At 40.5% G+C, this 23831-nt stretch overlaps 1 protein-coding gene across 1 annotated transcript; it reads right to left on the bottom strand.

The window, feature by feature from the left end:
- Positions 1 to 458: 458 nt before the first annotated feature.
- hs3st3l (heparan sulfate (glucosamine) 3-O-sulfotransferase 3-like) lies at positions 459 to 17428 on the bottom strand. The gene is made up of 3 exons (XM_059324727.1): positions 16716 to 17428; positions 3077 to 3306; positions 459 to 1920 (listed from the first exon to the last, which is right to left on the bottom strand). Exons 1-3 carry the CDS (start codon positions 17177 to 17179, stop codon positions 1532 to 1534), a joined length of 1083 nt encoding a protein of 360 aa, XP_059180710.1. The 5' UTR covers positions 17180 to 17428; the 3' UTR covers positions 459 to 1531.
- Between the last annotated feature and the right edge of the window lie 6403 nt (positions 17429 to 23831).

Raw genomic sequence — 23831 nt, 5'->3', positions numbered from 1 at the left:
ATTATCTGTTTAAAAAAAAACACAGGTAGAATTATTAAGAACGCCGCTTTGCAGTTTCCCCGAGTCCTCCTGACTGTGTTCATTAGTGATGTCACCCACCTGGTCAACTTGAGATCCAACAGAACCCGAAAGAGAGAGACGGAGAAAGAGAAAAGGAAAGATGATAGAAGGAGATTTTTTTTGATGCCGTCTCATTATCGTCTTTTCTTCGTCATCGAAAAAAGGTTGTTGATATTTGTCAACGTTTTCATTAACAAAAGGAACACTGGGGCCTACGTCTCTGAAGTAAACAGGTATGTATTTGCAAAGTAGCTACACAAATGTTGTCTGTGCTCACATGGAACAGGTACTGATTAAGCCTCAATTAAACCTTATAACAACAGCAATTGATGGCAGACGATGAGGAAAATATGTGAAAACGATTAAATCAAACCACTGCAATTCTTTTGCTTAAAAATAGTTTTATTTTAATGCTTTCAAACTAGTGCAAATACATGCAAACTGAAAACAGACCCTGTAAGCAGGCCTTCTCACAGTAACACAGCAGAGCCCGAAAGCTTCATACATCACATGGAGAGAAATGGCCGTTGATACAGTAGGTTGACTTCTCATTGATTTGACCTGGTCTTGTTTTGGTTGTCCTCCAGGAGGTCCCTTTGCTTCTCTCAGCGTACAGTAGGGTAGTTTTGCAATCGGATGCTTACCTAAGCCAAGCACATAAATGTGCCAATAGGCGAGGAAGCAAGTGATCCACACCAGTTCCGCTACATCCATTTATCCACATTCATTATTTAAGAATACAAAACCACTCATCCAATCTCAGCTCATATAAAGATTCTCTTTCTCACCCCTCCGCTGCTTGCCACATAAAAGATTCATCCCCCCTTTTTAGGAAACAATGCTTGGAGGACGATATCCAATATGTATGCATTGATTGCCCTTAAATTCTTAACCACTGAGACTGAAGAGCAAACAGTTAGAAAAAGAAAGTTATGGAAATTCAGAAGTGTGAAAATGCACCTGTTCTGGGTTCACTGTGCCACTAAAGCCTACCAACTAGAGCATCAGGATTAAACTGCAAACCAGAGACACTAAAAGCTACACTGTTTTCTTCACCATTTAACTTTTTACAGCTGTAACCTAAAGCGACCACTGTCTCATGACCATACAATTGTTGATTGAACCACTTGGAGTAGGAATAAGTAGCCTACCAAATGAGAAAGGTGCGAGGACACACCCTTGCTTAATACCACAAAAGTACATCTTTTACTGAACATCTATAATAGATAAAATGACACAGCGGTCTTCCAAACACTTGAACAAGATGAATGATTGATATGGGTACATGTATTGACACTGGATGTTCATTATTAAGTCTCTGAGATGTCCCTCTGCTGGTCAGAAGCGGATAATTGGCTCTGTTCTCTGAATCTTATACACTCCATCTGTTTCAGTCAGATGGAAGAATTACTCAGGCTTCTACCCAAGAAGTGTGATGCCAACAAAAGACTGGTTGCACACAATCAAAGGGTCATTGCCATCCAAAGTCCTGGCCCGCCATCTGATAAAAGCGCTGGTTATGCGGCTTGTAAAAATCCCTCAGTCTCTGCAGCACCTCTGGGTCAATGGAGGCATGTGTCCTCCCTTTCGTCTTCCCCAGGCAGTGAGGTTTACTGCTGCCCTCGGGCTTCTTCAGGCAGGGGAAGCCTTTCGTTTTGTTGAAGTAGAAGTGCTTGTCCGTGACGATCCTCTGGAGACCCAGAAAGTCCTGGACTTTGCCCAGTTCTCCAGCCGGGTCGGAGATGAGCCTCTCTCCGCTGACCAGATGGATCTGAGTCCTGGGGAACCAAGCCAGCCAGCGCTCCAGGTGCTGGGCGTACAGACCGATCCACAGCGGGCTCCACAGAGAGTCAATTTGACCTAGAGACAACACACAGATATACCATGTATCATTCTCTTTCTTTTCTCTCAACCAACTTTTATTTTTAAGATGAAATCGATTATAAAATATTGGCCTAGTTCAGGGAGTTTCTAAGGTAGACACTAAGGGCCTTATCCAGGTCATTTCAATGTCTGACCCTAGGATCTAGTCCAGGGGTTGTCAAAGTCCGATACTGGGGGTCTGGTTCAGGGGTTTTTCAAAGACTGACACTCAGGGCCTGGTCCAGGGGTTTTCAAAGACTGATACTGAGGTTCTAGGGGTTCTCATAGTCCAACACTAAGGGTCTAGTCCAGGGGTTTTCAAAGACTGATACTGAGGGTCTAGTCCAGAGGTTTTCAAAGACTGATACTGAGGGTCAAGTCCAGGGGTTTTCATAGCCCAACACTAAGGCTCTAGTCCAGGGGTTCTCATAGTCCAACACTAAGGGTCTAGTCCAGGGGTTTTCATAGCCCAACACTAAGGCTCTAGTCCAGGGGTTCTCATAGTCCAACACTAAGGGTCTAGTCCAGGGGTTTTCATAGCCCAACACTAAGGGTCTAGTCCAGGGGTTTTCATAGCCCAACACTAAGGGTCTAGTCCAGGGGTTTTCATAGCCCAACACTAAGGCTCTAGTCCAGGGGTTCTCATAGTCCAACACTAAGGGTCTAGTCCAGGGGTTTTCATAGCCCAACACTAAGGCTCTAGTCCAGGGGTTCTCATAGTCCAACACTAAGGCTCTAGTCCAGGGGTTCTCATAGTCCAACACTAAGGGTCTAGTCCAGGGGTTCTCATAGTCCAACACTAAGGGTCTAGTCCAGGGGTTTTCATAGCCCAAAACCAAGGGTCTAGTCCAGGGGTTTTCAAAGACTCATACTGAGGGGGGCCTAGTCCAGGAGTCCAGGGGGGTTGAATCCTGACACTAGGGGGCCTAGTCCAGGGGTTTTTAAAAACAAATACTTAGGGTCTAGTCCAGGGGTTTTTAAAAACTAATACTTAGGGTCTAGTCCAGGGGTTTTTAAAGACTAATACTAAGGGTCTAGTCCAGGGTTTTTCGAAGTCTGATAAAGTTTGTAGCCTAAGGTTGTTGAGTTGTGTCATGCTATCAGTGATAATTCAGTATCTGATCAGTATGATGTGTTTCTGTTGGATCAGTACCTGTGGTGCGGTTCTTGAAGGCCAGGCTCTCAAAGGGAGGGATGTCGGGGGTCTTGGAGATGATCTGTGTGTAGTCAGATATGGCTCTGGTCACAGGGTCACGGACCACCACAATCAACTTCACATCCTGCGACATGGCATGGACTCGTGCTGGCGTTTCCACGGTTACAAAGTAACGGGGTGTCTTCTCCATTACAATCTGACCGTCCAGGGCTTTGGGCATCATACTTCTGTAAGTACAAAAAATGATCTTGTTAAGACAAATTATTGCCAAAGATAAAAATCATAAAACAAATTAAAGGTTATATAAAAGAATAATAAGTCAATGAAAACAAGTTAAAAACAGACAAATTAACAGTAGACCGTACAGGAGGCCCCCAGTAGTGGTCTGAGTACAACAGAGAACCCCACTGACACTTTTTATTCCCTGACTGTGATGTACAGAGGAAAAGTGATGTAAAGTAATGTTGCTTTTTGATCCGCAAATAAACACATATTAAGTACACATACAATGTCCGATTTGACTGATTATGTCAAAGCATTTGTTATGAATTCAGAGACAAAATACTTTATCTAAGCCACAGTATGTTTGTGAAGTTTTTCCTGATGTAATGAGACACAGAAAAGGTCTTTGTTTATGTTGTGTTAACAGTTAGATCTAGTTCGGTCAGAGCTATGGAATAATAAATCACCTATCTTTGCACACAGACTAAATACCCAGGGTAATGGAGGTGAAACCAATCAGGGCAGAGCAGACTGTCACACTGGAGGGAAAACAGAACAAAGACGGATAATACAAGAGGAACATCATTTACAAAATAAAACAAGAGAATCCAACAACTAGAAAACAAACGCTTCATGATAACTGAAAATGAATTAACTATATATACTAACAGAGGTCACTAATGATAAATAATATATGAAAACCAGAGTTCAAAAGGAAACTTGACAACTAACTGTGAACCCAAAACCTAGAAAAGCACAATCCTTTGGATATAAGAACAAACTGGAACAAAGATAGAACTAATATTGGAAAACAGCCTGAACAAAAGGTCTGAAGCCTCTGGCTTGACAGCAGTACTATAACTTGTGTACAGTTTGTGGCTCCTCTAGCACTACCACCTCTGTGAGTGCTATTGATTTTCTCATCTTACTCACACCAAGAAAGTGAATAAGTGTATTTTCTAAAATGTCAAGCTGCTGCTTTAAAACTTGACACACTTGACAGCTAACTATGGCAGAATTTAGAGAGCAAGAAGAGGTAAGGATGCAAACAGATATTTGCCTCCATGATGCCTCAGCAGTTCTTTCAGCGATCAGAAACACACACACTCCATAACACAATCCCCCATTAGTCACTCTGACAGATATCACACTCTTACAGACAGTGACAGAGTGTCCATAGAGTATGTCTCCAGTGATCCAGACACACAGGCAGGTGACAGCAGTGCTACATAAACACAGGAGTTGTTCCTTGAATGTGTCTCGCTCGGCTCACCTCTAACTCCACACATGAAGCCGATCAGAAGCAGATGGGACTCATTTAGAGATAAATGACTCCAGAGGGCCCACAGGACCGGCTGGGGACTCAGGGACATCTGGCAACACACCTGCCACACACCTGACTGACTGACCAAACACACAAAGCATGATCACACACAGCTCTGGATAAACGGAGCTCAAAGGCCCGTACCAGTGAGTTTACAAGTCATATCTCTTTAACTACAAATAATTTTATAATAATGTATATGTTGTTATACAGAGACCTTTTTCTAGATAGTTTCATTCATTTCCATACAATAAAGATTTTTAAAAGTAAAGGTTTTTAAAATTTGTTTGATATCAAGTCTGCATTGTGTGTTTGTTTTTTTTACATTCCACTGTAACTTTGACAAAAATTAATTCAGACTTCAGGTGTTTACTTTGGTGGATCACCCAATTTTGCTGTTATCATTATGGGCAAGTCCTTCTAGTAGGTCCAGGAAGTTGTTATCAGCTAATTTAATGGGCTGGGACGTAACAGAGTGTAAAAGCAAATGGGGAAGCAAGAGAATGTCGCGGAAATACGGAAAGTCGCCCTCGGCTGGCGGCAAGGCAGGTGGATGGGTCAAACAAACCTGGACTTTCACCCAAGAGATTAATGTCCTACCTGAAAACAAAAGTCAACAATATTAAGAAGTAACGCCACTTAACTTCCCTGCATTAAGTTTTTACGTTACCAACATAACTAGGTATCTTCTAGTATTCACGTAATCCTCATTACAATTTCAATTCCAGCATTAACATGCATTCATTTTACTTTTTTAAATCTTTTTAACGACATACCAGGAACTGGTAACTTTAAAAACTGGAACTTTTTGCCAGAAGTAGTTTTGTGGCACAGACATAATGAATCTGAAGCCTTTTATTAAACATAACGGCTTAGTTTTCGGCAAGTGGCCATTGAATGGGCTGATAACAACCTACTGGACCTGCTGGAAGGTCGAGAAGGCCTCACCTCACCCATACTCTTGGGAATGAAAGCTGTTGATAACATTCATTCAGGCATGTGATAATGTGATCATGTTCAAAACACGTAGATGGATAGCATATAAGTTTGCTAATGGAAAATAATCGCTACTGTTCAGCCATTGTTTTACTTCTTCTTTTTTTTTAGCTCAGTACCCCAGTGAAATGCAGGCTATGATGACCCAAGACTATTGGAATAACATTTCCAACCACCTCAAAATTTCATCTGGACACCCTTTTGCCAAAAAACATGTTTTTTGTTCTCTGTCCAGGAAACACACAATTTTAGCTAGCAGTCTCAAAAAAGCCTGTCAATAAAAATGTTCTAAAGCAGTCATAAATGAGACATTAATCAAAGCAGGATGAACAAAAAGAGACCAGAGGGGACACACAGCAGATACAGCGAGGACAGGATGCTCTGACTCTGTCCTCTGGTATCGACTCGGGTTTCAGATGCTCCTGCAACACGACCTCCTGTCAATACACCCCCTGCCCCCCCACATGGTGATTTGAGTTGATCTGATCGGTGTGAGGCAGCGCTTACCGCCACTTAGCCTGAAGACTTCCCTTTTAACTCCAATACCCTGCGCAGGAGGAGCCGACCAGTCTGTTACACACACACACACACACACGCAGGATGCACATGGGCACATGCACACACACAATGCAAAACACAAACATACACTCATTATTCAGTCATTAGTCAAGCATTTGCTATCATGCCACTGGCCTCCCAATGGACCTCACCAATCCCAGCACACACAAAAACGACACATTTAAAAAATTCCAAATTATACACACACAAACATGGAAGACATAAAGAGTGGGTGTGGTGGATTTTTACCAGACCTTTAAAGACTGTGTGTGTGCTCATCCAACTGTGTGTATGTGTGTCAGTGAATTTGCTAGAGTGTTTTAAATGAAAGGGCTGGGTGACTGATGAAGGAATGATGGGAGTGGATACAAATGCGCCTCCATTAGCAATCTGTCTGTGAATAGCCTTAGAGCCAAGAGCCCCATGCCATTACCTAAGCACAAAGAGCTAATTGCTGCCCCTAAGAGCACCATCAAAACAAAAGATCTATTATAAAATATGCTTCTGCTATGAGCTTTGCACAGGCACACTCATTGACAGGCATAATAGCTGTTAGTTTTTATAATATGTCCTTATCCTACTTTGGCATAGAAAACTTTGTAATCTCAAGGCTACATCTGTACCTTCGTGTTCATTTCATCCTGAATAAATGTTGACTGGAGTTTAAGTTATGCAACATTTGCTCAGAATTAGAGACAATGTCATTGGTTGATTTAATTCTCATTGGGTGGAGCCAAAGAAATGTAATTTTTTAATCTAAATTCATAAAAATATTTTTTGTATAAAAAGCACATGAGGCATTTATCCAGATATGCAAGAACCCTAAAAAGAAACCCAACGTCGTGTGACAGGGTTGAATTTTCATTCTATGGCTTGTATTAAGGATTTCTTCCTAACCGTGTAATACTTGGTGTTTATATCACTGGGTGTTGACTAATTCAAGACCACTCTCTGGTGCCTGTTGGTCAGATCAATGTAATTTAAAATGTAACTCTACATTTATAGTATAAAAGTGGAAAACTAAATAATTGACCACACTCAGGAGCCTACTGTACATCAATGGTTGAACTTGCATTTGATTGGCCAGTGTTGCATCACTTTCACCCTCACGGCAATCATGGCCACTCATATACTGCTGTCAATGTGTTTCATACAGTTTTCAGTTACATTGATTAAAGTAAGGGGCACCTTGCACTACACTATGTTACTTGCTGTTAGGATGGTCAATCGATTAATCACATGTCCATATTTTACCAGTTACACTGTACCTTAAGAGGATATATCCAATATTCTTAACAACATGGGAGTCGACAAATATGCTTGCTTTATGCAAATGCTTGTAGATGTATTATTGGAAATCAATTTACACCATAGTAGTAATAGAGCTACACATGTATTCATAGAATTGGAGTTACATCCAGTAACTACTACTCGTCAAAATTGTGAAAAATGTAATGCCTGTTGCGCTGTCAGGTAACTGTGATTGCTGACAGAAGTCCAATAGTCTCTGTCTTAACTCCTCCACTGCTTGTGAGGTCTTCATACAAGTATATTGCGGTGGTTATTTCAGGCAGACCTTCGTCCTTCACAATGTGAATTTGTAGGACCGCCTGCTAGCAGAAGTTTCTGTATTGGCTATGTGCTAAGCTAATGACTTCATTAATTTTGTTACTTGTAAACAGGTCTTTTAAACTGCCAATTAGCTTGTTTACAAGCTAATGACCTCATTAGCTTAGTAAAGACTAGATGGAATCCACTGGTTCATAGAGTAGACAGAAACTGTAACTGTATTTTGGTCTTGTCAGCATACCCATCTGGCAGGACTTTATCACTGAACTTCCATTCAAAATGCCCTCTTTCTTTATCCATTGTTGCTAGCTGAATCAGGCATGTCATAATTGGCTGCTTTTCCTGTGTAGGTGGGCCCCCGACTTGTTCAGCCTGTGGTCCCACAATAATCAGATGAAAATGGATGGATGTCGGTGAGGCCATACTTGTACTGCTGTTTGTTTAGAGCCCTGACGAAGACCTACAGTGGACGAAATATGTTTTAATGATTTAGCCACGATTATAAATACTTTTTGTTTTTGTTTTTTTTCCTCACAATTTGGGTGCCTGGATTGCCTCTCTGTTTACCCAGTGACTCCTACTGGTTGGCCTGGGTGCCTGCACAGTGGGGAGTGGAATGGGGAGCAGCGGGGGTTTTAAACTCCTAAGCATTATAGACCATCACTGGCAGGTGAATAGAACCGTCTGGCGACACCATGTGTTAGAGGAAATCCCCCCCCTAAAAAAACAGGAGCTCAATTAATTGGCAGTTTAAAAGACCTGTTTTAGCATAACATCCTTACACTGCTCATTTACTATTGAGTGTGAGATCAAACATCCAGTATGATGAACACAGGGATTATCCAGCAGCTTATAATAAGCCTCTGTTTGCCTTTGAGGAACCTCTCATTTATCGTCCATTTCCCAATATTTCAGCAGGCCTCCCTGGTGAATAACCCCGGGGCAGCCAAGGCCACTGGCTATTGATCCTATGGGGGCTTAGGGTAACTACGCGTAGGTGGGTGTGGACGGTGTACAACTGGGAACAGTAGGGATTGCGTGTATTGGGATGAGAGCAGAATGATGGGGTGTATGAAGCAAGAAGGTGGTGTAAAAGTAAGGGGACGGATTGAGAATGGTAATGCAGCTCTGGGCCTCAGCTGGGACCAAGAGTGGCAGGTGGAGACTGGGGGAGCCAGGACCCTCTGGAGCCCCATCAGTAGTATGCTGTGATGTGTGTGTGTGTGTGTGTGTGTGTGTGTGTGTGTGTGGGTGTGTGTGTGTGTGTGTGTGTCCCTGTATTACTCATGTTGTGGGGACATAAATCTGTTTACATGGTCAAATTGTGGGGACTCCCTTTCCTTGTGGGGACAAAATGCAAGTCCAGATACATAGAATGATTACACTTTTGGTTGAACACTTGGTTAAGGGTTCGGTTAAGATTAGGCTTAGGCAAAGGTTAGGATTTAGGCGAGTAGCAGTTTAGGTTAGCGTAAGAGGGTAAGACTCCGGGAAATTAATTGAATTTAATAAAAGTGACCGGTGTGTTTGTGTGTGTGTGTGTGTGTGTGTGTGTGTGTGTGTGTGTGTGTGTGTAAACAAATGTAAAGCAATTGCAATGTTCATCGTACTCACAGAAGGAGAAGTGCAGCAAAAGTCAGGGTTTTTTTTTTTTTTTTTTGGGGGGGGGGGGGGGGGGGTGTTAGATCAAAGATGTAAAATCTGGTTTGCTTATCTTTGATGTTTGATCTAAGGAGGAAACAATAGCCAATCAAAGAGCAACGTATTGACTGTGTTCATTATTCACACCTGACTGCTAATTTGTGAGTCAGATATGAGATTTAAGTGTGTATTTGCGTCACGGTGTGCATGCATGAGTGTGTTATTGTGTGATATTGGGGGGCCGCTCATCCATTTCCTCTGTATGGGGGACCATTAAGGGGTCGGTCCATTGTCGCTGTGCTCTGTCCACTTCCAGGAGACATCCATCATAGAGGGGCCCCAGACCCCCCCGCTTTTACTTCCCAAGCCCCAGGAGAGGGCCTTAATGAGGGGCAGATCGCCCCACCCGTCTGGGCCTTATGGTGATCACCTCCAGTACAGTATGGGGACAGGACAGACCACACCTGAACCCCAGTTACACACACAGCATACAAAACTCAGCCCAAATCTGTTCTAATAGCTTCAATCACTTTACATTTCAGCATTGTGCAAAAACCTGCGATACTAAAGACATAAATGATTAAATTCCCCTCCTGCAGATCAACAAATCTGATTCATCAGAAAATCTGCCTATAATTGTTTTGCTACTAATTCCCGCCCACCGAATGCTGCATAACATCAAATGTTTTGGCAGCCATTCTTCTGTGATTTGCATGGCAATTATGTCCATTGTACAAACACAAAAACACAAGTCGCACCATGTGCTGTGTCATGGCAGAACAAAGCCACCAATGTATGGGTATGAATTTAAAAGCGTCCCTTAACGAGTTCAGTATGAATTGCAAATGAATCAGTGTCATCAGAGCAGCTGACACTGAAAAGCGAAGTAATTTCAGTCCTCCCTTCTAGTCATTGTACGTCCTGAGAGGTGTGGTGTCTCTAAATTAATCTAAACTACCTGCCTCAAAGATGGAACACAAAATACATTTCCTTTCCTTTAAAAAAATATTGACAAAAAGCAAAAACATTCAAACATATATAAAGCTTTGGGACATCCAGCTAGTACAAAAATATACAATTTTGTCCAAAAAAATCCCCACAACAAATTTTTTTAAATGGATTTTGGAGATCCTTATGAATACTTGCACACCACTACAGAACATTCATGAGGGGGGAACATTTCCAAAATGGGAAAAAGTCTTATCAATTTGGTTTAACATCCAATAATGTACAACAAACACCACCACATCCACCTCAATAAGAGAATAAAGGATAATATACTGATATGTTGGAATGTTGTATGTTTATAAAGTAGTGCAGGAAATGAAAAGGCACAATGACAGAGAAAAAAGATAAGGCTGGTGGGATTATTATTATTTTTTAATTATTATTAGTTTATTTAAAAGGGGACAGTGCAATTTCATAAAACACATGATTACACATGGTTAAAAAGGCCAGAGTTAGCCAGAAGGCTAGTTTTCATCTGTAGTCCCCTGGTCATGATATTAATATTTTCCTCAAGTTTTATAAAATTACAAAGAAAAACTGTCCAACTAAGATAAAAAATGTAATTGATTGATTGACTGTGGAGTTGTTGTTGGTAGCAGCTTACTGTGAGGCTGTGTTATATCAGATTGATTTATTTTTTCTTCAGCTCATTTGCTTTGTTTTGTTTAATTTTAATTGTTCTCCCCCTGTTTTTTGGTTAATAAAACTTTTTCGCTCAGACTTCTGCCTTCTAGGCCAATTTTCAATTCAACATATTTTTGGCTGGAGCTGGCGAATGCTAGAGCCAATTAAGCACATTGACCGGCTCCGGTTTTGACCTCATCTTGTCTTCCTAATCACCTGCAGTGCCAGACAGCTCCCTGTTTTTGTAGAATTTCACAGTCGCCCATAAAGTTGGAATAATTTTGTTTTCAGACACAATCCTCTGTTAATTTTCGTTTCACTGATTAATAAAGTTTTGAGAAGACATACAATTTATCTGTCACAAAAAAATCACATTGTCACAATCAATTTAATGGAAAGAGGTAAGTAATATTTTATTTACCAGTAATGCTACATCTTGAATTCTAAAAATCTAATCAAAATGCAACATAGGGCCATGGAGAAAAGAGACTCTTCATCTTTTCAAGCCAAAACAATCCCCAATCTAATGACTGCCACTTCTGCTAACACTAACCTTGGTGAGGTAAATGAATGCTGATATAACATCCTACTCATTAAATTTAAAGGTTTTGGACAGGAAAACAAACAACAACTTCAAGTACAGATGTGTGAAAAATGAGACTTAATGAAGCCAAAATATAGCTTCTTAAAAACAAAACAAAATCTTGTAAAGTGTAAGGATTGATCTGTACTTGCTACAACTGTTAGCATGCCCAGCTAACTAGCTTACTTCCTAGTAACTTAGCGTTACTAGCTACTACATTATCTTGTAAAGTTACAGCTTACTTTTGAAAAATACCTTAGGATTAGGACAATTGACAATTGATTTTTGTTCTCCTACATGAAATACCTAATTACATCATACATCCCTTATGAATTTGGAGGCTTTCATACATCTTGAAAAATTTTGCTAGCTAAATGAGACATTTGTAGGGGAAATCAAACATCAATTCACCAAACAAAAGGTGTTGGCGGTGGTGGCAAATTCAGTCTGATAGCGTTTTATTTCTGGGGATTGCATTTAAGATTCAAAAATCATAAAAGTGGAGTCCATTTTTAAAGATTACCTTACTGAGCAAAACATCTTATTATTACCTCTGAGATTATTTGCATTTCAGCTGGTAAAATTGATGTTTATGAGATAGAAATAAGAAACTGCTCTTGTTTACTTCGGTGTAGAAATCTATACATTTTTTAAAAACTACTGAAAGTATGTTTCCTCCAGCTCATTCTACGTATCATGTCCAATGATGAGCTTATTGAGGACTTGTTTATAGACTGTCCTCCACCTAAACACAAATAAAGATCGTCTTTATTTATATACGGCTTTGTTCATATCATGTTATCTACTTTTTGTAAAAATGTGACTTCTTGGAAAGCACAGCAAACACTGACAATGCAACCTATCAGGTTAAAGCTGTGCCAGTAACTCAAAGTCAATAATCTATTGATAAATCTCGCTGTACCTCAAGAAGAAAATACAACCTGCCTCGCTGTCTTCGGGACAGAACGATCTCCAGACTGTGAGAGAACCTGAAGAAATCTGCCTTAATACACACACACACACACACACACACACACACACACACACACACAAATGCTCAGCTCTGATGACAGTCCCCCGGGTTGAAGCAAAGGTCAGCAAAGATGTGTGAGGTTACCGTAACACTGTCTCCACTCTTTAACCTCCAGCTCCACCCGAGCCTTATCTTTTCACCCTCTATTTTATCTCCCCCTTTCTCCCTGTCATGCCCTCTTTCAGGAGCAAACCATCATGAGTGAGATGTGAATTTCCAGCTGAGCAATTTTAATGGATTCCTCCAGAGCTTGAAAAAAGCTGTATGTAACATGACCCCTGTGTGCCTATGTGGGGGGATTATGCCAATGTAGAATAAAGCTTCCTGCTAATTGTAACAGAAGCCGAGCTGACCAACGCTAACCGCTCTAATGCTGGAGTCAACCCAAGGTCAGAGCGAGGAGATAGAGCTATCGATCCCAGACAACACAGTAAGGAGGAAACTTCCAGTCCATCTTGGGGCTCATCGCAGCGTTGTTCCAGATCCAATCTCCGCTCCAAGCACCATTAGTGGATCTTTGTCAAGGGCTCTGATCTCAATTGCCCTGCTGAAGCTAAATGTTATTCTACTCTAAGAGAGAGGAGGAGTGATTCACAAGGCAGATACACTTTATCTCATCCTCTTTGATTGTCCCTGATAGGGTTCTGGAGGAAAAACGAATCTACACAGAAATCTAATGTTGAATAGTAACACTACAGCTGAGCCTCCATTTGCTGTTTGGTATCCAAGTGCACTATTGCTATGAAGGATAAATCCTTTTTATTACAACCTGATACTTATTTTTATATTTTTTAGTCTTAGTTCATATTAGCAATTAATGGTATTGTACATATTACAAAGTCAACTGTTGAAATCTGGACTAAAAAGACCACAGATAAAAACATCAGGCAATCACACAGATTGAAGAACACTTAACGCACAAGACTCTCAACGGAGCGCTACAACTATGTTTGAGTTACTTTGTTAGCCTGTTGATCTGTAATCAGTAAAGCATACAAGTGAATACTACATCCATACATAAGTTATGATAATGAGAAAGTTATGATAGATAAAAAGTTGTAACAAGCAAACCTTCCTTAAAAATAGATATTATACCCACTTTTCATATTAATGGTATCATATCGTATGTTAGCCACATTCAGATTTCTATATTACAGAATTGTCCTTTCATATTTCCACCAACTCTGTCCAGAATGTCTGTGTGGAATATTACATAGTAAAAAGGCCACAGCTCATTGCCACAAACAAAAAAAGCTGAAAAATCTCATCTTCATGGTTGCTTTTTTAAATTCAAAATGGTCTGTGTGGTTAGATTTAGGTAACAAAACTAAGTTTAGGAAACAAAACTGCATGGTTAGGCTTAGGTAAAGATAGTCTGGTGTAAAATCACTACCAGACATGATGTTTCAAACAATATTCCTCACATATTTGAAACAGCGTCTAGTTATTTTTTGTGGGATATCATACAAACTGAATCGAAAAGTTTTTGCCATTCAAACCCATTCATGAAAATACATCGGGCTAAACTGTTGTCTTCTAAATGGAGCAGTGTGAAGGATTTTGTGGCATATACTTTTTGTGAGACTTTGCAGATTTCAACCAAATGATTACTACTTCCTGCACCCCTCCCTTTTCAAGTGTGTGGAGAACCTACAGTGGCCCTCAGGTACCATAAAAATGTGAGAGCCAGTGTTTAGTTTGTCCGTTCTGGGCTACTGTAGAAACATGGTGGGCACCTAGAAGAGGAACATAAATACCCCTTTTCAACCAATGCGGACCTAGTTCTTTTGCTGGGCTGGTGCTGGTTCACAATTGGTTCAACGGAACCATCTCAGAACCTGTTTGCTTTTCCACAGACTCAAGAGCCACGTAATTACATCATTGTATACGTCTCCACTCTCTCAGCAAATATAATAACAACTTCATCGTCTCTCTACAAATGCAGCTCCTGGCTTTGCGAGCCTACTTTGGCATCCTAACACGACATGTACAACACATTTGTGCTGCTCGTCTTGAATGCTATGGACAGCAATTACCTTCTTATTAACACTGACCGTAAGATGTTAATGTTAGACTTTGTTGTAAGCTAATGCTAGCCCGCTAGCGCTAGCCCATATCAATCACATTGCAGTTAAACAAATAAACCAAAATGAATGCTACACATTTTAGTCAATCTTGTTGGCCATAATAATCCCGCCCCAAGCCCCTGATGTAAGTGGTTCATGGTTGGAGACCAGCAAAGAGTTGGTGCCGCTCTGGAACCAGTTTTCCTGACCTAGAGCCAGTTCTTTGGCTGTCAAAAAGTGAGGAACTGGTTCAAGATTAGGCACCAGCTCCGAACAGGCCCTATAACTGCCTTGGTTGAAAAGGGGTATATGGGAACAGGTCTGTTTGGCATCACATGACAGACCCAGAAGTTGTAATTCCACAATTTATTCACTATCTAGATATGAAGAGCTCATTCTAAATTATCAAAAACAAATGGATTGTTAGTTTCAGGTGATGGCTCACTAAAGAAAACATAAATCTCATTGCCTCTCGATACCTCTAAATCCTACACATTGATCCTTTAACAATCTGTGTGACTGGTTGTGTTTTTTTCAGCTTGGTTAAAAATAAAATCATACAAACAAAACTACAAGTTGCAATAAACTAGAATTATCCTTTAAGATACAGGGATAACAGGATAACATACCAAAATATGCTGAGAATTCATAAATACATTTTATTTTAAAGTCATTTTGCAACAATCTTTGTATTCTTTTCTGTTTGAGCAACCAAAACAAAGCCACATTTTCTTTGTCAGACTGTGTAGACTGGGTGTGTGCTGTTTGTCATGAAGTAGTGTGAACACATTATTAACTCCCAGCGTAAAGTGACCTGGAGTCAGAGGTCAATTGACAGAGGTGACAGTGATGTCAAGTGGCTCGACATGCAGCGAGTCCCATCTGGCCCGAGGGGACGACGTGACAATCTGGTGTCACATTCATATCACCTGGTGTGTCGCACACACAGCAGACATGCTGCACATGCTGGCAGCTTGTGTCTCTGTGTACATCCCACAGATTTGATATGATGGTGTATTTCTGTCACATCGACATAAAAACACCATACGGGGTGGAAATCATCCTTTCACTTTATCTCTGTCGTAGGTTAAATTGTTGCTGACATGCCAAAGAGGCTCCCAGAGCTGAGCCAATGCCACCATTGAGCCCCAGTAATAAACTATAAGCTGGTTAATAGCACGCCACACAGTCCAGATTTGGATGCATTTTTAATCTTGCATATTTGGATCAGTTTGTGGGTCTATAGATTCATGCACAATTACAAAAAGCAAAATACAGCCCTGATATCTGAGATCCTGGGTCTGTTTCCTTCCCATTATCTATCCTAATTATCCTCCAGCAGTTTGAGCAACTTGAATCTGGTTCCCCGTGCGTCTCACTCATGAGTGCCTGTGTTCTGGGTACTTCCAAGTTTTCATGGAACAGGCTGAGAACAAAGCCACATGACAACAGTAACATCTGGCTCAGGCTCTAGAGATGATTACTCTGCTGCTCTGTGAGAACTCATCCTGCAAGGCCCCTCTCTTCCCTCCCTCCCTACTGTACACACACACATGCACAGACACCCACAGCAAGCACTGCAGACACATGCATGCACACATGCACAGATTGGCATAGCCAGATGGCACAGTCTCTTTGACTGTCACCTAAACCTCCGCGGAATAGCTGTGGATATGTTTGGGTATGCAAACACCACAATGACTATTTTTTTAGTAGAGGAAGCTGGCGGCTCCTGGGTGGCTCTCTGGCTTAGATGCAATGATATGAACACCTTCTGCTTGCACAACACACAGGAAGCAGGACGCAAGTTAAAGTCCAAGCAGACTGAGGGCGAAATAATGCAAACGGATTGAGAAAATCTGCTTTTAGGAGAGACAGTATAAGAACGAGTTTCCTTTAAATGCACTATATGAAGTTTATAAAAGAAAAGGCATCATAAAAAGTAATAGAAAGTGGACACTGAGGCATATTCATGACTGCTGAGATGGATTCTCTGCGTAATGTGTGCGTACCTGTACCAGTCCAATCCCCGTGCGTAATGCCGGTCGAAGAAGTGCGGCTCTGACCCCAAGGCACGGATGTCCGGGTGGAGCCGCAGAAACTCCAGCAGAGCCCTGGTGCCTCCCTTTTTAACCCCAATGATCAGAGCCTGGGGTAACCTCCGAGTGGCGGTCCATTCCTTCCCGGAGCTGTTCGCCTCCAGCCCGGAAAGACCGCTGAACGCGCCTTCGCCAACCGCGCCGGTAACCTCCTTGCTGGTTCCGTTCCTCTCGTACGACCATCCTGACCCTGACACGAGGAGCGCGGGCTGCTTGATGTCAGAAGTTTCAGTCAGCTCCGACTCGCAGCATCCGGTGAGGAGGTAAACCAGGGAGAAGCAGAGGATGCTCAGAGAGGACGCGATGGTGAGCCGGTGGAAGAGCCGCCGCAGGTCCGCGCTCGGGTGGTGGTGATGGTGGTGGTTAAAAGCTGCCATCCCTCAGAGATCCATGTGAGATAAGGTGCCATTCTACCACAAGTTCTGGTCACATCCCTTCATACTCTAACGCCGTTAACACAACGCTAACTCCTGGAGAGTCTCTCAGCGCGCTCCGCAGCTCTCCTCCTCCGTCATGTTGCGCGTCCGGAGCGCATGGAGCACCCCAAAACCAGCCAAGCAGACAGCCTCAGTCAATGAGAACTAGTTTTCGCGTGACACCCAACTTAATAAAGCTCTAATAAATAAATCTCTGCTGCAGGGATCTGTCTCTCTTTCCACTCCACGGGATTACTCTGCGTTCACCACCACGGCTCATCTCACGGGGATTCGCCTCTCTCTCTCTCTCTCTCTCTCTCTCTCTCTCTCTCTCTCTCTCTCTCTCGCTCTCTCTCTCTCCCCATAGATACCTTTGATTAGAAGCTCATGGCCTCAGGCACGTTTAATTCCATTATTATTTATTGGGGGAACCTGGGATGGATCCAGTGAGCAGAAGATGGTTATGTCCCATACCTTATATTATTACTCTGATATATGATTGATTTGGATTCTGCTCATGGATGGATTACTGAACAGGGCTACCAAGCACAGGCCCTGGGGCCAAAGTGCCACGGCCCCTCCGAGCCTTAATGTGCAAAATGTCAATCAAACAGATGTAGTGACCTGGAAGAAATTCAAAATTACCACAAAGACACATAAAAGGACAACAAAGATACCCCAACAACTACAATGACATTCAAAAGAATCGCAAACAGATACAGAGAGGGGGGAAAGGGCCAAATAACAACAAAGAAACATAAAGCAAATACATAGACACTCAGAACAAGGGCAAAGGGACACAAAACAACTACAAAGAGACAGAAAATGACTACAAATAGACACAAAAGCATGTCAAAGAAAGTCCCAAAACACTACAAAAAAACAAAACAATAACAAATGGACACAAAATTACCACAAAGAGAGTTTTAAAACAACTTCAAAGAGACTGAAAATGACTACAAAAAGATAAAAAATATTACAAATTGACATGACACAACAACAAAGAGATGCAAAGAGACCTATAAAAGGTGGAAAAAAAACACAGAAAGACACAAAATAACTAAAAATAGATTCAAAATTACAAAATAACTACAAATAGATTCAAAATTACAAAAAAACAACAAAGGGACACAAAACAACTACAAAGGGACACAAAATAACCACAAAATTGGCACAAAATCACAGAGAAGTGAAACGACTTCAAAGAGACACAGAACAACAGCAACAAAAAGGGCTAAAGAACTATAAAGTCCGTGTCTTGCTACTATGTAGGAGGGCTTATGGGGCCCTTTGCATGGGCCTCATTTTCTCATTGTCTGCCCATGATTCTGTCACACATTGTATGTTCTCCAGCTTTGTGCCATCATCAGTAGGTAAACAAGTCATTGGTGGTACTTGGAACTGGGTTTATCACATTCTGACCTGACACCCTGCACTGTAAGACCGAGCACATAATTGGCTTAGCGGTCAGACAGTATTAGACTGTATAGTGCAGCTGCCAATAGTCTGCTGGTCCTGACCCCAAAGGACACTCTGTGAGCCACCATCATGTAGAAATGTATCATAATCTTAGAATTATATCAACAATTCCACCCAAGACCCTCTTTTTTATTGAAAAAACAACAACTTAAAAATGATATAATTCCTAAACTTCTGACACATATTCTAAAAAGCAATCTGCTGATTTACTGTTTTGAGCCAACAAGAGGTTTGCACTTCATAAGTGGATGCTTTATCACTTGAATTAGCAGCGGCGTGTGTTGTGTTGCAGTCTCCTGTTAGGGAGCTCTGCAATGTTGGATTTTATTATTGCAGAGTGCGGAGCTAAGGTACCGATAATAGCTCATAGGAGACTCATTAGTTCCCCCTTCCAACCACACATGCACGAGCGCACGCACATACTCACACACACACATTCACTTTCACACACACACACACACACACACAAATAAGCACATACTTCATGTTCCATTTGGCTTACCCCTGTCATTATCCCATAGCAGATGTGACCCGTGCCATAAAACCACTGCATTGTCCTGCAATGAGACTAAAGAGATCTGCCATCCATTTTCAACAACAAGATAAAACTTTGTGTTATTTGACTCCTGTCTACTTGTTATAGACACAGAGAACAACCAGTCACCAGATATAATGTAAGATATACCCTATACCTGTCAATACAATATGAAAGCTAGGCCTATATTATGTTTTTATGACAATGGAAATTAATTTGCATGTCCTTGCTGTTTATTAGTTTTCATTGGGGCTAAATTAAAATTGGGGTCCATAAACTTATCCTCTCCTAAAAAATGTTGGGTTCTATTAGCCCCTCTATCAATATAGTGTTTCCTGTCTCATTACCATTTTATTCACCAATTGCCCTTATTGCCATCAGACTGGACATATTTCATGAGAGTTAAGTCCAATAAAAATGGAGAAAAAGCAGTGCCAACCCAGTCACTAGAATAAAATGATGGCATTCAACTAGGTCTTCTCATTGGTTGGTCAATAGGCTCTTGTCCGACCGAATTCTCTGGTTCTCTGGTTTGACAATCACTGGCAAACACACATTTGAACTATGTTAGTGTTTGAAACAAGATATTTTTTAGGCCTGACTTTTTCAGATGGCTTCCACTCAGGAAGTTGCAGTAGTAAAAGAAAAAATTGCTATTGGGGTGTGGCCTATTTTCGCAACTAATTTAATTTTTTATTTAGTTTAGTTTCAAAGTCCTTACAAAAATAATGATAGGTCTGGCTGTAGAACCCTGTCTCAAAACAGTTGGGATACAGTGTAAAACAGAATGCATCAGAGTGTATATAATATATGACCATAACGTATCTCGTCTTAGAACTGTATTGAATTCAATGTGGGTTGCAAAAGATTTGCAAATCATACCATTCTGTTTTTATTACATTTTTCATAATGTCATAATATTTTTGAGAATCAGGGTCATCAGGTCATTTCAGTTATTGAAGACCATTAACCATTGGGGGGGGAAATTAGTTAATGGCTAAGATAATGCTCCTTATACTGTTTTACCAAAACTGAATATGGCCTTATGAATCTGCAGTTTTCTGATTATAAACGATTATCAATATGATAAATCTGTTGTCAGACAAAGCAACCAGGGAGAAATTCCACATTTACCACAAAGACACAAAAAGACGATAAGACACAAAAAGACGACAAAGACACCACAAAACACAAAATAACCACAAACAGACAAATACAAGTACAAAGAGACGTAAAACAACTACAAAAAGAAAGAAATGACTACAAAGAGACACAAAACAACTTCAAAGAGACATAAAATAGCATTCCAAAATGGGTAAAACAATCACAGATAAGAAACAACTACAAAAAAGACCAAAACAACTTCAAAGTGCCACAAAAAAAAACACAAAGAGACACAATAAAAAAAGATGATTACAAATTGACACAAAATGACTACAAAGAGACTCAAAACAACTTCAAAGAGACTGAAAATGACTACAAAAAGACCAAAACAATTCCAAATTGACATGAAACAACAACCACAAAGTCACAAAATAGACACAAAACAACAACTAAGAGACGCAAAACAAAATTCCAAACAGGCAAAAGAATCACAACAACATAAACGACTACAAAAAGACTAAAACAAGTGACACAAAAAATACAAAGACACAAAAAGACCAAACAATTACAAATTGACACAAACTGACTACAAAGTGACTTCAAAGAGTATATATTCCATTGTCTATATAGTTAAAATACATTTGTATGATTTTTCAAATATTTGGGGAAGCTTTAAAGCATATGCAGTGACCAAATAGTTAAATCTACTAGTAATCTACTGATAATAAGATGATGAAGCCCACTATATGTGGAGTATAATATAATAGGTGAACGTAGCACTGATAAATGTCCAAACTATCAATCTGGAGTATCAGTCCACTAAGACCTCCATGCAGTGCTCAACTGACCCTGAAATAAGACAATCGTTATTTTTTCCAATTACTCAATAAACCTCACCACCAAAGTCACCGTCAAGTATGTCTTTATTCCACTGTGACATTTATTATTTGGGGTAGAACCAAATTTTAACACAGACGTAATAAAGCACATGATAAATATATCTTATTATTTCCTGTTTATTTTATTCTCCAACCTCCCTCCATGGATCATGAAGCAAGGTCATCAGGTGAGGTTGTGTGTCTTTTGTCTGCAGTCGCCCAGCAGATTGCTCTGTGATGAAGTGGTCGTCTATAAAAGCGTGACCCCGGGGTCAGGGCCGGAGCCCGGCCAGTGATTCATTATCCGACACAGGGCCGGATCAAGCTGATTAATACACTCCTGCATTACAATGTATGAAATGAGGAGGTTTGTGAAATGTGTATATTTTTAAATATTAATGTATTTTTAAGTACACAGTCATGGAAAAAATATTAGACTAACCTTGTATTCTTCATTTTTTTGTTAATTTTAATGCCTGGTACAACAAAAGGTACATTTGTTTGTACAAAAACAACAAAAATATCTCATAAGAGTTTAATTTATGAGCTGATATCTAGATATTTTCCATGGTTTTCTTGATGATCATTTTGGTTATTATGAAGAACACCATGAAAAATGTCTAGATATCAGCTCTAAAATTTCTATTTTAATCTATTTTTGTTGTTATCATTATATTTGTACAAACGAATGTACCTTTAGTTTAACCAGGCATTAAAATGAACATATATATGTGTGTGTGTGTGTGTGTGTGTGTGTGTGTGTGTGTGTGTGTGTGTGTGTGTGTGTGTGTGTGTATCCTTTTTCTTTATTTTCTTCAGTTTCTTGTTTATTTTAATGCCTGGTTCATATATTATTTTTGTCTGTAATGACCAGTCTATGTCATACATTTTTGGAAGCTTCTCTATTTTAATACTCTGACCTTCTTTAAAAATTAACATATTCGTCATCAACCCTTCATCTACGAATCTCTTACAGGGAGTTTGTGTGCATCCTTCATCCCTCTCCTGAGTGACAGTCTAATTAGAGTTAAAGTAATGGTGTATGTAATCAAGGCTAAATTACAGTCATAAGTCACTCAGTGGAGAGCCCTATACCTGGAAGCCAATCACACACAAAAACTAATGAACCACATTCACTGACCGCTGATCCCCCCCATCCATTTCAAACATAAAGACCCCGTATTAACTTCTCTCAGCACCAGGCCAAGCCAACATGGATCGTTTGTGGGGATCTTAAAGGGTCAGTTCACCCAAATTACTGAAAAAGCATATTGTCCTACTTATCCCTAGTGGTTTTAAGCTGTGCAGATACCAAAAATTGGGAGGAAATTTTGTGAATTGGGTGAAGTGACCCTTTAAAACCAATCTGTCACTCATGGCTCTTGGTATTTTTTATATATATATCAATCCCGTTTGACATGACCTACTTTAAAATGCTGGTAATCTTTCTGTGCCACCACAAGAGCAGATATTAGCAATTTCCGAGCGATGCCATCGTTCTCCCTCAATGGGTTTTTTCTGAAGTTTTAAATTAATAAAATGATGATGATATTGTAGAGGGACTAGGAGTTTGTGCAAAAGCCATTGAGAGAGCTAGGTGTGGATGGAAATGATTGCATTCTGTTTTTCACAGTGTCACAACCTTTTTGGACTCTGGGTTGTAGGTGCAGGGCGAAGCACTGCAGCCTTGCTTCATACACAGACAGCAGTTGTCTACAGAACAAGGCCAGTGAGTCATTATACCTCCAGTTTATTGAAAGAGATTACTGGAAGGCCACAAGATGGGAGATCTGTTGCATGAAGGCTCTCGCTCGCAGCTCCTTCTGGTGGCCAGGCTGTGATGGCAAACTTTAAGAACTTGTGTGTGCAAGTTTTTCTCTGTCTGCCAAACTGTACAGAAAATCTAGGCAGCGGAGGGAAGAGCAAGGTCAGTGATGTCAACCCATCACCCCCCATTCTATTCTCGCGATAACACAAATTACAAATCCATCTTTGCAGGCTCCAAGTAATGAGTTTGAGTCACACAACCAGCAGTTCAGTCATGTGTTTGGCAAATAAGCGTCCTGTGAGGAGCTGCTGCCAGCTATGTGTTTAATGCTGTAAAACATTCACAGTTTGGATCTGTTTAGGCAAATATACTCATTGCTTTAAGGTTTGTGGTAAAACATACATGGTTATGCATAGAAAAAAACAGTCAATGAATGGATGTAACAACAGGACATTAGTTAGTTATTTATGTAATGTAAAGCATGACATAAAGCAGGGGTGGGCAATTAATTTTCCCAAGGGGCCACATGACCAATACCACAAAGGTTGCTGGGGGCCGGACCAAAACTCGGAACTAAATTCTGCTTAATATTAATTGAATCACTTTATAAAATACAGTGAATTATCTGGTTTTGAGCTGCTACTGGAAAGAATACATGTTATGATAAGACTGTTAATTTGGAGTAAATCAAATATAGCAGTAAAAAGTAGTTAATACTCCAATCAATATATCACTTTTCCATTAATAACTGTAAATTACCTTTAGCAAGGTTCCTATTGGTGTATTTGTATTATATAGCTTGTTTTTTCATGTTTGTAAATTTTCTAGGTGTTTTAAAATGTTGTGATG

The sequence above is a fragment of the Centropristis striata genome, chromosome 21, assembly GCF_030273125.1.
Source record: "Centropristis striata isolate RG_2023a ecotype Rhode Island chromosome 21, C.striata_1.0, whole genome shotgun sequence".
In the NCBI taxonomy this organism is placed as follows: Eukaryota; Metazoa; Chordata; class Actinopteri; order Perciformes; family Serranidae; genus Centropristis; species Centropristis striata.
This window is presented reverse-complemented; position numbering and strand designations above follow the sequence as displayed.

Excerpts from the sequence above, each read along its gene's own strand:
- hs3st3l (XM_059324727.1), bottom strand. The coding sequence starts at position 17,179 with ATGGCAGCTTTTAACCACCACCATCACCACCACCCGAGCGCGGACCTG. Across the intron at positions 3,307-16,715 it reads CGGGGATTGGACTGGTACAG|AAGTATGATGCCCAAAGCCC; the intron begins GTACGCACACAT and ends TTGTACTTACAG. Across the intron at positions 1,921-3,076 it reads CTTCAAGAACCGCACCACAG|GTCAAATTGACTCTCTGTGG; the intron begins GTACTGATCCAA and ends TGTTGTCTCTAG.